At 39.2% G+C, this 13184-nt stretch overlaps 2 protein-coding genes across 2 annotated transcripts; one reads left to right on the top strand and one right to left on the bottom strand.

Annotated features, from left to right (window-relative positions):
• Positions 1-1770: 1770 nt before the first annotated feature.
• Positions 1771-5187, bottom strand: LOC139944167 (small ribosomal subunit protein mS34-like). Its single transcript, XM_071941129.1, has 3 exons — positions 4909-5187; positions 3753-3795; positions 1771-3337 (listed from the first exon to the last, which is right to left on the bottom strand). The coding sequence occupies exons 1-3, from the start codon at positions 5092-5094 to the stop codon at positions 3036-3038; spliced, it is 531 nt and encodes a 176-aa protein (XP_071797230.1). The 5' UTR covers positions 5095-5187; the 3' UTR covers positions 1771-3035.
• A 3738-nt stretch (positions 5188-8925) lies between these two features.
• LOC139944112 (aggrecan core protein-like) lies at positions 8926-9747 on the top strand. The gene has a single exon (XM_071941071.1). It carries the CDS (start codon positions 8926-8928, stop codon positions 9745-9747), a length of 822 nt encoding a protein of 273 aa, XP_071797172.1.
• Positions 9748-13184: the final 3437 nt, after the last annotated feature.

Below are 13184 nucleotides of genomic sequence, written 5' to 3'. Positions count from 1 at the left end.
GAAGGAGGACAAAAAGAAATCCCCGCCATGTTGGTTTGCATCGAGTTTTTTTTTTCAAAATGGCGGGTTGTTTCCTGTGGTAAAGCGACAGTGAGCTGTCAACGTTGTGAACCGTCAACATTTCAGCGGATCTCAGCTGCTTCTATCCGGGGGCTCAGTGGTGTTCCAATCTCCCAGGGTAGCGATGGGGTAAATCCACGCTGTGCAGCCAAGCAGCCGTGGTATGACCGATGGGCCCTCTCGTTTTTGATTCCCTTCTTCAGTGGTCTCTTCATCCGCGTAATGTAAACCCGCTGGAGATGTTGGAGGGGGGAGAGAGACCGTGTGTTGACAACATCCAGGCTGCCAGGGCCCGGTCAATAGCCTAGTTTATTCAGGACGATTGTAGGTCTACGAGCGGCCTTGAACGAGGGATTGCTTTTCAGCAGGGCTTTTCAATCCGTTGGGGGTGTACCGCATGAGGGAGTTAAGGGTGGGGAACGGTCACATTTGGGACTTGACGGGACAAAGCGAGATTATAATAAGCTCCCTTCGGTGTCTAGCTGCATGGTTGAAGCACAACTCCAGGGAACAGCGACTTAAATTCAGGAGGAATATATCTCAATGTAGTCTTGGCTGTTGGACATAAACCAGGAACATTGTGGTGTAAATTGCAAAAATTTTTCGTTTTGCAGGATCTTGGTCAAGTTAGTTCCTCCTAAAAAAAAAAAAATCCCCAATTTTCTGGATATTTTGTTTAATTAAATTTCAATCCGCGTTCACAGTAGTCTAACGACACTTACATTTATAAAATAAAAGTAATACTTTCATAAAAATTTGATAACAGAGGTAAAGTCCGATTTGATGATCTGCGTGTTCCATCCTTCAAAGACGGCACCGTACGGCATTTAATGTTGACGGACAACATCAGCCAATTTCAATTGCAAACACTGATCCTTTTCCCGCGCATAATTAGGCCATCGCATGGCTCATTCAGTGTAATCACATGATACCAATTGATGCAACACATCGCCCATTAGGCCGCTCTATAAACGGCCTCCCAACATCCTCTCCTTCCACACAGCGTAGGGTATCTCGAGGTCATCATTTCATCTTCACTTCTCTCTCTTATCTTGAGCCTTTTCTATCTCCTGGTGCCACTTAATCGCCAGCATTAGGGAATAACACCAACAGCTCAAACATGCAGACAAGAAGATCATGTTAATTATGTATTCCAGAGATCATGAAGCCATCCAAAACAGTCGAAACCGTAGAACACATGCAGTAGAATATTATTTCCACTCGCCACCATTACACTGTGTGAAATATTAATTAACACGGTAGTGCCCCCGGAGTTCAGAAAATATTAATGCACTGAACAGTTATTTCCTATTCACACACGCATAATAGCGTGGACTATAAACATCGCGTTAAATTCCGGGGTATGCACACACAGTAATTTATCAATGGAGGGGATTTTTCCCCCCACTAGCCAGCCAACCACGATGTATGCGGTATTCTCCTAGAATTATATGCACACATATGAGCCCCCAGGGCTCGCTTTTCGCTGGAAACGACACAATATGCAAATTTGACCCGGTACCATGGCGACCATCACCAGGGTTGCCTAGAGGTGGGAACCCGGTGATTGGTTAGCGGTTAGGGCCATTTTGCTGACATGCTATGAGATGTATTTCATACGCAACCATTGACCAAATAAAGTACACATAAACACGTTTTATGAAGGAGGGAAATGGAATCACATTTCTTTTGACGAAGTGGCAGTTCTTACGAAATTACAAACTATAGGTCACACAGTTGTAGAGCAGAAATCATAGAATTTTCAACTAGTTTGAATTATCGACTTAAAATTCCATGGAATTGTCGACCTAGATGGAATTGCCGACATGGTTGAAAAACTCCATATGTCCAAGTGTTTAAAAAATTGTCGACTGGTATGAAAAAAAAATCAATGGAATTGTCGACTGGTTAAAAAATTTCAATGGAATTGTCGACTGATTTGAAAAAAAAAACAAAAACAATAGAATCGTCGACAGGTTCGGAAAACTCAATCGAACTATTGACATGTTGCGTTTGTGGGAACCTCAAAGCAATATTACGATGTGGCGTGTGTACAGTATTGTTCAAACAAATCCACACCTGCAACTTCTTACACCTGTATATTGATATGGAATTTTAATTGACAACTCAAAATATCTGCCGACATTACAGTTCATAAAAAAACTTGTACACCGACCGAATATCTAATACAGCAATACTTTACGTGTGAAAGAATGGCACAAAAGGCCTTACGGTACATCCCTTTGGAGTGGGGTACCAAACATAGAGGGCGCTCAACATGACCAACACGGATGCTTTGTGCTGAATTAATTTTAAGGGAAAGTGATGGCAGGAACTCTCTAAATTGTTCGTCATAAATATGTTGTTGTTGTGGTTGTTGTTGTAATTGTTACGTTTTCTCATGTCTTTTGCAAAACTGTTTGCTTATTGAGTTCACATAGTGTCATTTAAAACATCTGTTCGCTTTAAATGTGGAACAGAACTTAGTCTTTTCCTCTTTGCCTCAGTTACGTTTTTATTTAGAATATAATAATATAGAAGGCAATAATCATGTGTCATGACTTGAAGGACAACAATAACTTGTACTGGCGACATCACAGACCAAAAAAGTAAACAACAACCAATTTTGTTTATAACTTTGATTAGTTTAATGTTAATCTCTTCATTCAAAACTAATAGGTGTGTTCATATCATCCTCTGGAACAACAGTTTTTGTCCACATCAATGTTTTGAGAGACATTACTGACACAAAGGTCCTAAACGAAGCTCTAGATTTTAGGAGTGACTTGAGATGATGTCATGTCAACCTTTGGACTACCCCTGGAGTTATAAATTCCAAGGAGCTTTTAGGAACAGTATCCTCAGGACTACAGAAGTAGATCGTGTAGATCAAAGAGCGTAATTTCTGTATTGTAACTGAAGAAAACAAACGCAATTTCTCATGCTCAGTTCATCGTCTAACAGTCAGTTCATGTTCAGTATTCGCCAACACTTTTCTCCCCTTCGATCTGATAAAAGTTATACCTGTATCCCTTATTGACTTGGAGCTTTAACAATGGTGGGTCGTTCTCGTCGACTTTGACCCCCTTGTCGTCAAGTTGTTTCTTCACCATGGCCTCTAGGAGTGGGGGCAAGCGGACGTAGTTCGGAGCGGCGTGGAAGTGTTCTGCTTTTGGGGTGAATTTAATGAATTCTGCCTCATCTGTCTTCCGGATTAGTTCCCATTCTCTTTTCCACCACGCTCCGATCGACACAGACACTCCCTCTCGGCTGTATCCTGGAGTGAAATGCAAGGTTGACAAATTCAAGTATTGTTTCTTACATTTATTTATTTATTTATTAATTTGATTTCACATCGAACAACACAGTCAGCAACAATAACATGATGAAAAGGAAAATGGAAAAGAGATGTTTGATTTTAGATGTTGGAGGAAAACCATTAAGGGGGAAAGCCATTGCAATCGGGTAGGGACATCAACTACTTTGCTAATGGTAAGCAGAGCGGAGCCATGAAATTAAGCCCTGATTGCTTGGAATTTTCCCACTGGGGAGTTTCCTCCAACATCTTAAACTGAACATTTCTTCTCTGTTTGTAATAACCATCCTATTATTGGCAATTGGCACTGTTTGATTTGTAACAAAATGTAAAAACAGAAAGAATTCAGTACAATTTAAATGTTTGATTTCCTCACCCCTGTAAGTACACTCTCCCCAGACCTCACCCTGGTCCAGATCCTGCAAAGCAAACAAGAAAATGAAGCTCAAAAGTTAAAAACCAAAAGCAATGTCTGAAGTTTAATCTAATCTAATCACAGTACAGCACCAAATATGCAATTTTTAATAATCTTTTTCTGTGAAAAAATGACAAAGCTTAACAAGTTGTGATAATCAAATATCATAATAAGTTTTAAAAAGCGCAATAGTTTTACATTTAAGTATCTATAGAATACAGGACAAATTACAATTAAGAAAAATGGACTATTTATCATTATATATTTCTCTTATTGAAACCATGGATAATTGAACTTATATAACTGTAGCTTGCAAGTCTGAGGAAATTTATTAACAAATCTGTGCTTGCTATGTGAACCAGAATCCACGGTTTAACCCTACTGTTTTCTGTAATTTTAAATTAAACATTAATCATTCACCTTTCTAACAAAACAATTTCTTAAATGTTGTTTTGTGTATTATAGTTATATACCATTTCTCACAATTCAAAAATAGGAATCAAAATTATCACAATCTTATCTAGCAAAGGACAAAATAGTCACAGAAAATACAATCTAATAAAAAACACAACAAATCATGATGATAATAAAACAACAATGACAATAATCAATATCAAGCTGGTCAAAATCAATAACAAGGCCAATCCAAACATTAAAATGGTAAAATCAAAAAAAGGAAATTGCTATAATATAAATAAATAGACGAAACAGACAAAATACAGAAAATTGACTGAGCAGAGTGGGATTAATCATTATTCATAGATTAGGGATAGTGGAGGTTGCTTACGGTAAGGAAAGTTTGCATCATCATATTAATTTACAAAATAGGGACGTCGCCAATATAGGGCTAGATAGCTCAGTTGGTAGAGCGCCGGCACGTTAATCTGGAGGTCGTTGGGGGTAACTTTCCGTATGGCGCCACCACTCTAGTCAATTCTTTGTTCAACCCCAAAAATCATAATAATTAATGATAGTTTTTCAAGTGTGCACTTTAATTTATTACCTTATGAAATATCAAAGGAAAGTGACGGTAAAACGATCAATACTTGGTGGAAGTAAAACTACAGCTTTGTATCAAAGCAGATTGCACCCAAATGGTGCTAGATAGATTACTAACCGGTCTTGTGCAGTCAATCTTGACTCGTGTTATTTTGTAGTAACTCGGTTCTTCCTTAGGATACATCTGAACCCAACGTCGCCTTGTGACGATTCTGCCGACCCCGAAGTTGGGTAACTCTGTCAGAATGCTAAACAGATTCTTCCCTGTGTGCCATGTATGTCTGTGGACGGCTGCCATGGTCATTGGTGCTGTAATTCAACTGCTTTGTGGGTGAGGATTTCTAAATATTGCGAGGACAACTTCACCACTTCACCCCATGTGAGCGGCCATCTTGGATGGGCTAGATGTTAATGTCAACAGAGGGCGCTACACAAGGTTACCGTTAAAATAAATAAGTTGAACATTATCTGCTTATTACACAAAAAGAGTCCGTCTTGCTTGGGCGGAGAGGGGGTGGGGGACGACCGAACCTCTTTAAAACTGTCAATGTGAAGCCTAGAAGCGACTTCGCTGTTTTATGAGTTCTTTTGATTTCGTAAATGTTTTGAAAAGTGTTTTAATTTTTTTTCAAATGACGAGCCTCAATTCATATTCCTGCTTTTATCTCGGTCCGTTTAATTTGAATTTACAACAAACAAGATGATCTGTGTGCATGGAGGTATAGTTTCGTGTGAATCTTTAAGATCTACTCCTAAAAAAACGACGCTCTCTGATTAATTGCACCGGAACGGTTCTCATAATAAACACACTGCGGGCTGCAGCTACACTGTGTACATATACTATGGATGAAGCACTTTGAAGGAATTCATAGCATCTTCAACACTCTTGATCCATTGATCCATTGAAAACAATACCATATTTGACAATGATATTCCTGCAAGTTCGATGTTCACAAGTATTAGGCCTACATGCCACATTTCTCTGCTATCACTAACCAAAATAGTAGTATTAATTGCCGTGCGTTGTAAATGTACATAGAGGATACCACGGAGGATTAGACAACTTTTCACATCGTTTAATATTGTAGTCTGAAAGCTTTTTGGTTTTTTTTTTTCTTCAGTAAAACAGTTCCCTCTGAAAGGCATTTATTCTTTGAGAAAAATGTACACGCTGTCCGTAAACAAAAATATATATATAAAAACCGCAACAGCTGAGTTTGTTGGCTGAATATTAGGCCAGAGGTTCGCTATTTTCTCCTGACTGACTCATCATACAACGTAATTAAACCAACAAAATTAATTTGGTTTGTTGTTTTATGTAGGCCGTAGGTTCATCTCACAAAACATGAGCCATGTCTGAGACTGTTTTCAGCTCTATATATAGGCCCAACGGATAATGATAAAGTCAATACAAAACTGTCGGCCCTCTGCTAAAAAAAATGCTTTAGCTCAACAATTTAAAAGTAAACTCCGCTGCTTTGACAATAAAAGCAAACCACCAGCAACGGTCATAATTATAATAATAGTATGGGGCTTAAAATAAATCGAAATGCCTTCTGCCCGGTCCACTTAAGTCCCAAATCACGGAGAAGGAAAAGTAATCAAGAAGTAAAAAAAGAATGTGTTTCGTTTCTCTTCGAACAGTAATTCTTACGCCTGGAGCAACAATCGTTTCGTGATACGACGATCCATCCGCAGTTATGTTGCAGCGACGATTCCCTGATTGTATGTCATTTTAGATTAGCATCAACAGCTGCATATAATGTCGATTCTAGCGTGCATATAATTTGCATATTAATGAGGAGCATCAGCTGGTTTTGTAGTATCGTTGGTAATCAGTGCTTATGGGAGTTTAAAGACAAACTAACTAAAGGTTACCGGGGAGTTATCATAAAAAGGAGGACCAAAATATCAATAATATCAAGTTATAAACCCCAAATGGGGAACTGACTTGGTAAATTTGACATATCTATCGAGTTGAACAAAGACAACATTACTGGGGCGGGATTTGAACCTGGACACCAGGTTTATCGTGCCATGCCAATGCTCTCTTAGCTATTATGTGTTAGCCCTATGTTGGTGGTCTCCCGAATAGCAAAATCTCCCTGTAGATATAGTGACAAAATAAGTAGACCTACATGGTTTTCACTCTTCCCAGACTCACATAACGGATTGGGCAAATATTTGCACAAGTTTGTTTATTAAGAGTATTATGGTTTGACCACACAACACATGAACACTGTCTGCGACTATTTTTGTCAGCTCGTACCAACCCTGTATTATACAAACTAGTCTGAAAAAGGCTGCTTCACCCTAAGCCAGTACGTCCCTACTAAAAATAACCCCTTTTTCCAAGACGCCAAAAACTAAGGGTACATCCTGCAATGCAGTACACAAATTCCTTTTTTTTGCGTATTGCATGGGGATCACATAGTACCGTTCTAATTATCCGTTCTAAAACTGGAATGCTTTAATTGGAATACGAATCTGCATGATCATCTCGTTGCCATGGCAACTACGGATATAGGCTCTTTACAGTCTGATGTCAGTGGGATTGGATGCAAGCACAGTTAGCCAAAACTGTTGAGGTATGAGTTGCTAATATTTTTGTATAAGTGACCGTGAGACGGATTTTTTTTTATAAACACGGTGAGAGTTGAAGGCATTGGACATCATTGGTAGTTACTCAAAATAATGGTGAGCATAAATAACTTAGTTTGTAATGAACAATTAACAGTTGCTGATAGTATAAAACATTGTGGGAAATGGCTCCCTCTGAAGTAACGTAGTTTTTTGGAAAGAGGTAATTTCTTACTCAATTAATATTCAGTGCCTTGTATGTTGGGTTTACAGTCTCAATGATTGCACGGGTTGGCCCTGTGCGGGGGTTATCCTCCCACATCTAAACCCGAACATTACCTCATCAATTATTCTTAACCGGTTGAGGCCTATATACCAGTCGTAATGCCATCGCCATGCGCTGTTTTGAGATTTATCACTAGGGACCATTAAGAGCAAAAATATTGTCAAAACCCAGACATAGTTTGTATACACGTGGAATGGTATTTTTGGCAGGTTATCTCACTATTATGAGCATGTACTTAGCAACTTTTTGAAACTTCTTGAAACTGGGCCTTGATATTGAAGTGCCGTTGTCATGGAAAACCTTTCTCACTGGAGATTCAGCCCCACCCCACACCCCGTAGATGCAAAACATGTTTAAGCAGTATTTCAGTATTTGAGCAGCTCGATGAATTTGGGCCCATGGTTCACTGTGTACGGGGGGGGGGGGGGGGGGGGGTACAGAATACTCTGCCTCACCGGGTGTGGTTCAGTAAAAAGTATAAAAGAAAGGTCGGAATTAGGGGATTTGGGGATGCTAGGTGGCAGCAGACATACCAGGTAAATCCATTGTTCTCGGTAATGCCCGAATGCTCAGAATTACGTTAACAATAGACCTCTTCGCCTTAGTTGCATTGAGGTCTGGTGATCAAATTAATTTGATCCACATCTATTCCAAAATACACCTCATTCAACAGTCTGCACTTGCGTAATGATATTGCGAAAAGTCTATGAAAATTTACCTGGTAAGTCTGCTGCCACCTAGCGACCCAAAGTCTCCCATGCTGACCCAGACTTACAGTGCAATGCACTAAAAATGCATCAACTAATTACTTGTATTCTTGAAAAAAATTAACGTTTTTACTTCTATGCCATACGCAGTAGGTTGATTAGATCAGTAATTAGTTGATGCATTTTAAGTGGTTTTTCGTTTCATGGTTGGCATCGTAACCGTTTGGTTTTTGTTGGTTAAGTTTTAGGATAGTACGAAATAACGTTTTTATTTGGAGGCCATACTCATTAGTTTGATTAGATCAGTAATTAGTTGATGCATTTTGAGTGTTTTTTTGTTTCATGTTGGCATCGCAACCGTTTGGTTTTTGATGGTTAAGTTTCAGGATAGTATTAGTACGAACAATACTAAAGCGTTTGATCTCAATGAAGGTGACGACGGAGAATAAAACTACCTGCTGTAGCCCCGCGCTGGTTGCTTCACGTACCACTATTCGTATGAGAGACTGGATAAGTCAGTATATGCTGCATGAGACCAAAGTTACTGTGTGGTATGGTAACAATGTTTCTTCAAAGCATGAATACCATTCTGTTCCATCTCTTGATATTGATGACAATGCAACGCGATGTTATCGTCCTCTCCTCTTGTCCAACTGGCTGGGTAAAATGGCGTCAGTCTTGCTACATTTTACTGCCTGAGAAGATGAACTGGGTGCAAGCCGAGGCGATATGCAAGCGACCAGGGAGCAACCTCATAGTGCCTGATTCAAGAGAAGAAAACCACTTCATCTTCGAGTGGGCAGTGAAAGAGAAAGGTGGTATGTGGATCGGCTGCACAGATGCTGCTCAAGAAGGAGTTTGGCTGTGTGGAGGTCAGCCTGCAAGATTTACCAACTGGAAAAGTGACAGCCCAAGAAACGACACGAACTTGAACTGTGCCCGAATGACAGTTCAAGCATCTGGAGTTTGGTCTGATTACATAAGTTGCAAGAATGGCGCCCCTAAATTTGCTGCATGTGAGATGCCGGTCCCTACCGTGCCAATCTACCACACCCTGATTGATCACAATGGGCATGTCTCTCAATACTGCCCCCTCAATCACGTCATCGACAACCTGGCCGTAGAGGGTGTGATTGCTTGTGGACGGGCGTGTACATCAGATCCTCGTTGCCCCTCCTTTAATGTTTGGCAGAGCAGTGAGAAAGAGAACAAATGTCAACTCAATGACGTCACCCGTCTTGAGGACGATCACACCGACTCCAAGGATGTTGAGGGTTGTGTCTACTTTGAACTTGAAACATTGTGTCATGCACCGTTGTCCCTAACCATGCATGAAGTAAAGAACTTGGACAATATATGTAACAAGTACGTTGTTATGCAATAACAACTATTTTGAGCAATTACCAACAGTGTCCAGTGCCTATAAATCAAGATTCAAGAAAATTGCAAGCTTTCTTTAAAGGGGAACCATTGGTAATCACTCTTATGGCAATACCATCTCTGGTTAGAAGCACACGCCATACTACGTTTCTCACAATATTTTATCGACAGCTATCCATTGTTTGTTTTAGTAAGTTTTTATGCCAACAGTTATTTTGAGTTATAATAACCAATACTGTCCAGTGCCTTTAAGAGTGGGTATCAACTATACATTCCCTTTAAAGTGGTAATAAAATATAAAGGTCAAAACCTTGAGGTGACCTCATCTCAAAGAAGGTCAACATGAACATAAATTCAGAAAAGACAAAAAATTAATAGCCAGGATTTGCGTCACTCATTGTCAAAGGTTTCATCTCTGACATGGAGTAACATTGACAGAAAGTCTTGTATCTCAGATGATCTTAACTGATGACACTTGAGGGCAAAGAGCAGTGCGACAACAAATAGCAAGAACAAAGGGAAAAGTGTATACATACAGTCTTGATAGGTCCCTTGCAATTTGACTGGAAACATCTACGTGATCACTCTTAAAATTAATGCTAATAAAAAACATTTGGTCAGAAGCACACATCAGCGTTTGAGAGTATACCGCATTTTGAGAAACTTGGCTCTTCATATGAAAAAAATACGGGTTTTCTTCCCAAAAATCTGAATCCGAGAACATTATCGCGTAGGTAAAAAGCAATTCATAAACAAAACTGGATAGTAATTTACTTTAAAAGAAAATTGAAAATTGAATCGGGTACATTCATCGGTTAGACACTATTCAGACACTTACGATTAAAGCATGGACAAAAAAGGAGAAAAAGATAAACATAACAACCACACTTATAAAAAAAAAAAAACAGTCCAATTGATACAAAAAAAACATGGGAAAAAATCTCCAACTTGACAACACTTCACAACATAAAAAACAACAGTAATTATACATTTCCTTTTTCATTTGGCGTTAACCACCCAGTGTCATTCAACATTACATTGAAATTTGAGCCAATAAAGTTTCGAATAACTCTCCTTTTTATAGCCTACTTGAAGAATTTCCCCTGTCTGATAAATTATATAAAACTCGTTTTGCCCGATGTCGTCACGGACTCCCCACGGGGCAATAAAACCGCATATTTTGAGGCATATTTTCCAAACGATTGATATAAATATTATTCCGAAGCTGTGTAAACACTATTTTCGAGACATCGAGCGAGGTTCTGAAAGTTGCCGGCTTCCCTGCCGTTTTGGAATTTGCCCGGGCCTGACGCAGGGGTTGACTAAAAAAGGAAATTAAAGAAGGAACCTGAGAATGTTTATCCTTGCCATATTTGGATTTGAAAAAGAGGCACGTACCATGCTGTGTAATCTCCAATCTTCCATACGGCAGGAAAGATTTGTTTTCGAAAGAGTAAATTTTCGGTTATATTTCTCCGTGTATTCAATACTTGCATCATTGTGTTCATGAAAACGTGCGCTGAATTGCAAAAGTTGTTTTTTAAATAATGTTGGTTGTGAAGCCAATTTTTCGATCTTGGTATTTAAAGGCAGTGGACACTATTGGTAATTACTCAAAATAATTATTAGCATAAAACCTTTCTTGATTACGAGTATTGGGGAGCGATGGATGGTATAAAACATTGTGTGAAACAGCTCCCTCTGAAGTGACGTAGTTTTCGAGAAAGAAGTAATTTTCCACGAATTTCATTTCGAGACCTCAAGTTTAGAATTTGAGGTCTCGAAATCAAGCATCAGAAAGCACACAACTTCGTATGACAAGGGCGTTTTTTGTTTCATTATTATCTCGCAAATTCGACGACCGATTGAGCTCAAATTTTCACAGGTTTGTTATTTTATGCATATGTTGAGATACACCAACTGTGAAGACTAGACTTTGACAATTACCAATTGTGTCCACTGCCTTTAAAAGAGTAAATTTTATCGTTAATATTTCTCTGTGTTTTCAAAAATCACATCGTCGTGATAATTTCATAGGGTGCGCTGAATTGCAACAATATCGTCGTGACAATTTCATTTTGTTTTAATTATTATTTTTTTTGTGAAGCCAATGTTTCGATCTTGGTGTTTAAAGGCACTGTACACTATTGGTAATAACTGAAATTAACTATTAGCATAAAACCTTACTTGTTAACGAGTAATGAAGAGCTGTTTATAGTCCAAAACATTGAAAGAAACGGCTCCCTCTGAAGTAATGTAGTTTTCGAGAAAGAAGTTATTTTCCACGAATTTGATTTCGAGACCTCAGATTTAGAATTTGAGGTCTCGAAATCAAGCATCTGAAAGCACACAACTTCGTGTGACAACGGTGTTTTTTCTTCTTTTAGTATTATGTCGCAACTTTGACGACCAAATGAGCTCAAATTTTCAGAGGTTTGTTATTTTTTGCATATATGTTGAGATACACCAAGAAGTGAAAAGACTTATCAATGGTGTTCATTGTCTTTAAAGGTAAGTCGCAGTGTATATTTGTCTGTGTTTTCAACACTCGCATCATTGTGAAAATGTCATGAAAATGTGCGCTGAATTGCAACAATAGGTTATATTTTACTGAATATTGTAGTTGTGAAGCCAATGGTTCTCAGAAATATTTAATCATTATACTAGCCAAGAACCCTATGGGGAGAAGACAAGGAAGAGAGTTTCAGTTGTAGGTGTGAGAGGAACACCCCAGAGTTTTTGTATAATGGAAAACCCACGCCAGCGGGTTTGGACTGAACACCCAATCCACTTACGCCCCTGGCGGGTTTCGAACCTTGGTCATGTAGGCGGAAGTCGAGGAAAGATTATATTAATACGCCCCCCTTTAAAGAGTGGTGTTATATCAGGAATAGTTTGTGGTTGGTTTGTAAAACTTCATTTATTTGGGTTTCACCCTCGCACCGATTTGTGGTAAGTAGGCCTATCCCTTTGCTCCGAGTGCAGAAGGAACCAAATCCAAATGCTACTCAGGTGGGATTCTAATCCACACCCCATGGTCAAGGGGATATCTAAAACCACTGAAGTTACAACAATCATTAATTTTGGGTTTTAAACTCAATGAAAACTCACATTCTTATCTATTTCTTGGCCAGTAGCCTAATCTGTGTAGAAATGGGTTAAACTTACTTATTTCAAGTCAAAATAACCCCCTTTGCTACGGCAGCCAATTTATACGGGTGAGCCTCTGCTCTGACTCAAAAATGTGTCCGGCCCCCTTAAACCCCGGAGTCGGAGTTAATTCTGACTCGATTTTGTTTAGAGTGTTTCCTCGGGCAAAAAGCTTTTGGTGCGGTCCCGATGCGTAGAGCCTAATGGCTTCAATTTCCTCATAACAACTTGCTGTGGGAACAAACCCGGCTCTTTAGTTGTGGGTTGTCTGAAGTTTAGAGTCACACAGCA

The sequence above is a fragment of the Asterias amurensis genome, chromosome 11 (assembly GCF_032118995.1).
Source record: "Asterias amurensis chromosome 11, ASM3211899v1".
Lineage (NCBI taxonomy): Eukaryota > Metazoa > Echinodermata > Asteroidea > Forcipulatida > Asteriidae > Asterias > Asterias amurensis.
The sequence above is the reverse complement of the archived record's forward strand: the minus strand, read 5'-3'. Positions and strand labels throughout refer to the sequence as shown.

Excerpts from the sequence above, each read along its gene's own strand:
- LOC139944167 (XM_071941129.1), bottom strand. The coding sequence starts at position 5,094 with ATGACCATGGCAGCCGTCCACAGACATACATGGCACACAGGGAAGAAT. Across the intron at positions 3,796-4,908 it reads AGATTGACTGCACAAGACCG|GATCTGGACCAGGGTGAGGT; the intron begins GTTAGTAATCTA and ends TTTGCTTTGCAG. Across the intron at positions 3,338-3,752 it reads GGGAGAGTGTACTTACAGGG|GATACAGCCGAGAGGGAGTG; the intron begins GTGAGGAAATCA and ends ATTTCACTCCAG.
- LOC139944112 (XM_071941071.1), top strand. The coding sequence starts at position 8,926 with ATGTTTCTTCAAAGCATGAATACCATTCTGTTCCATCTCTTGATATTG.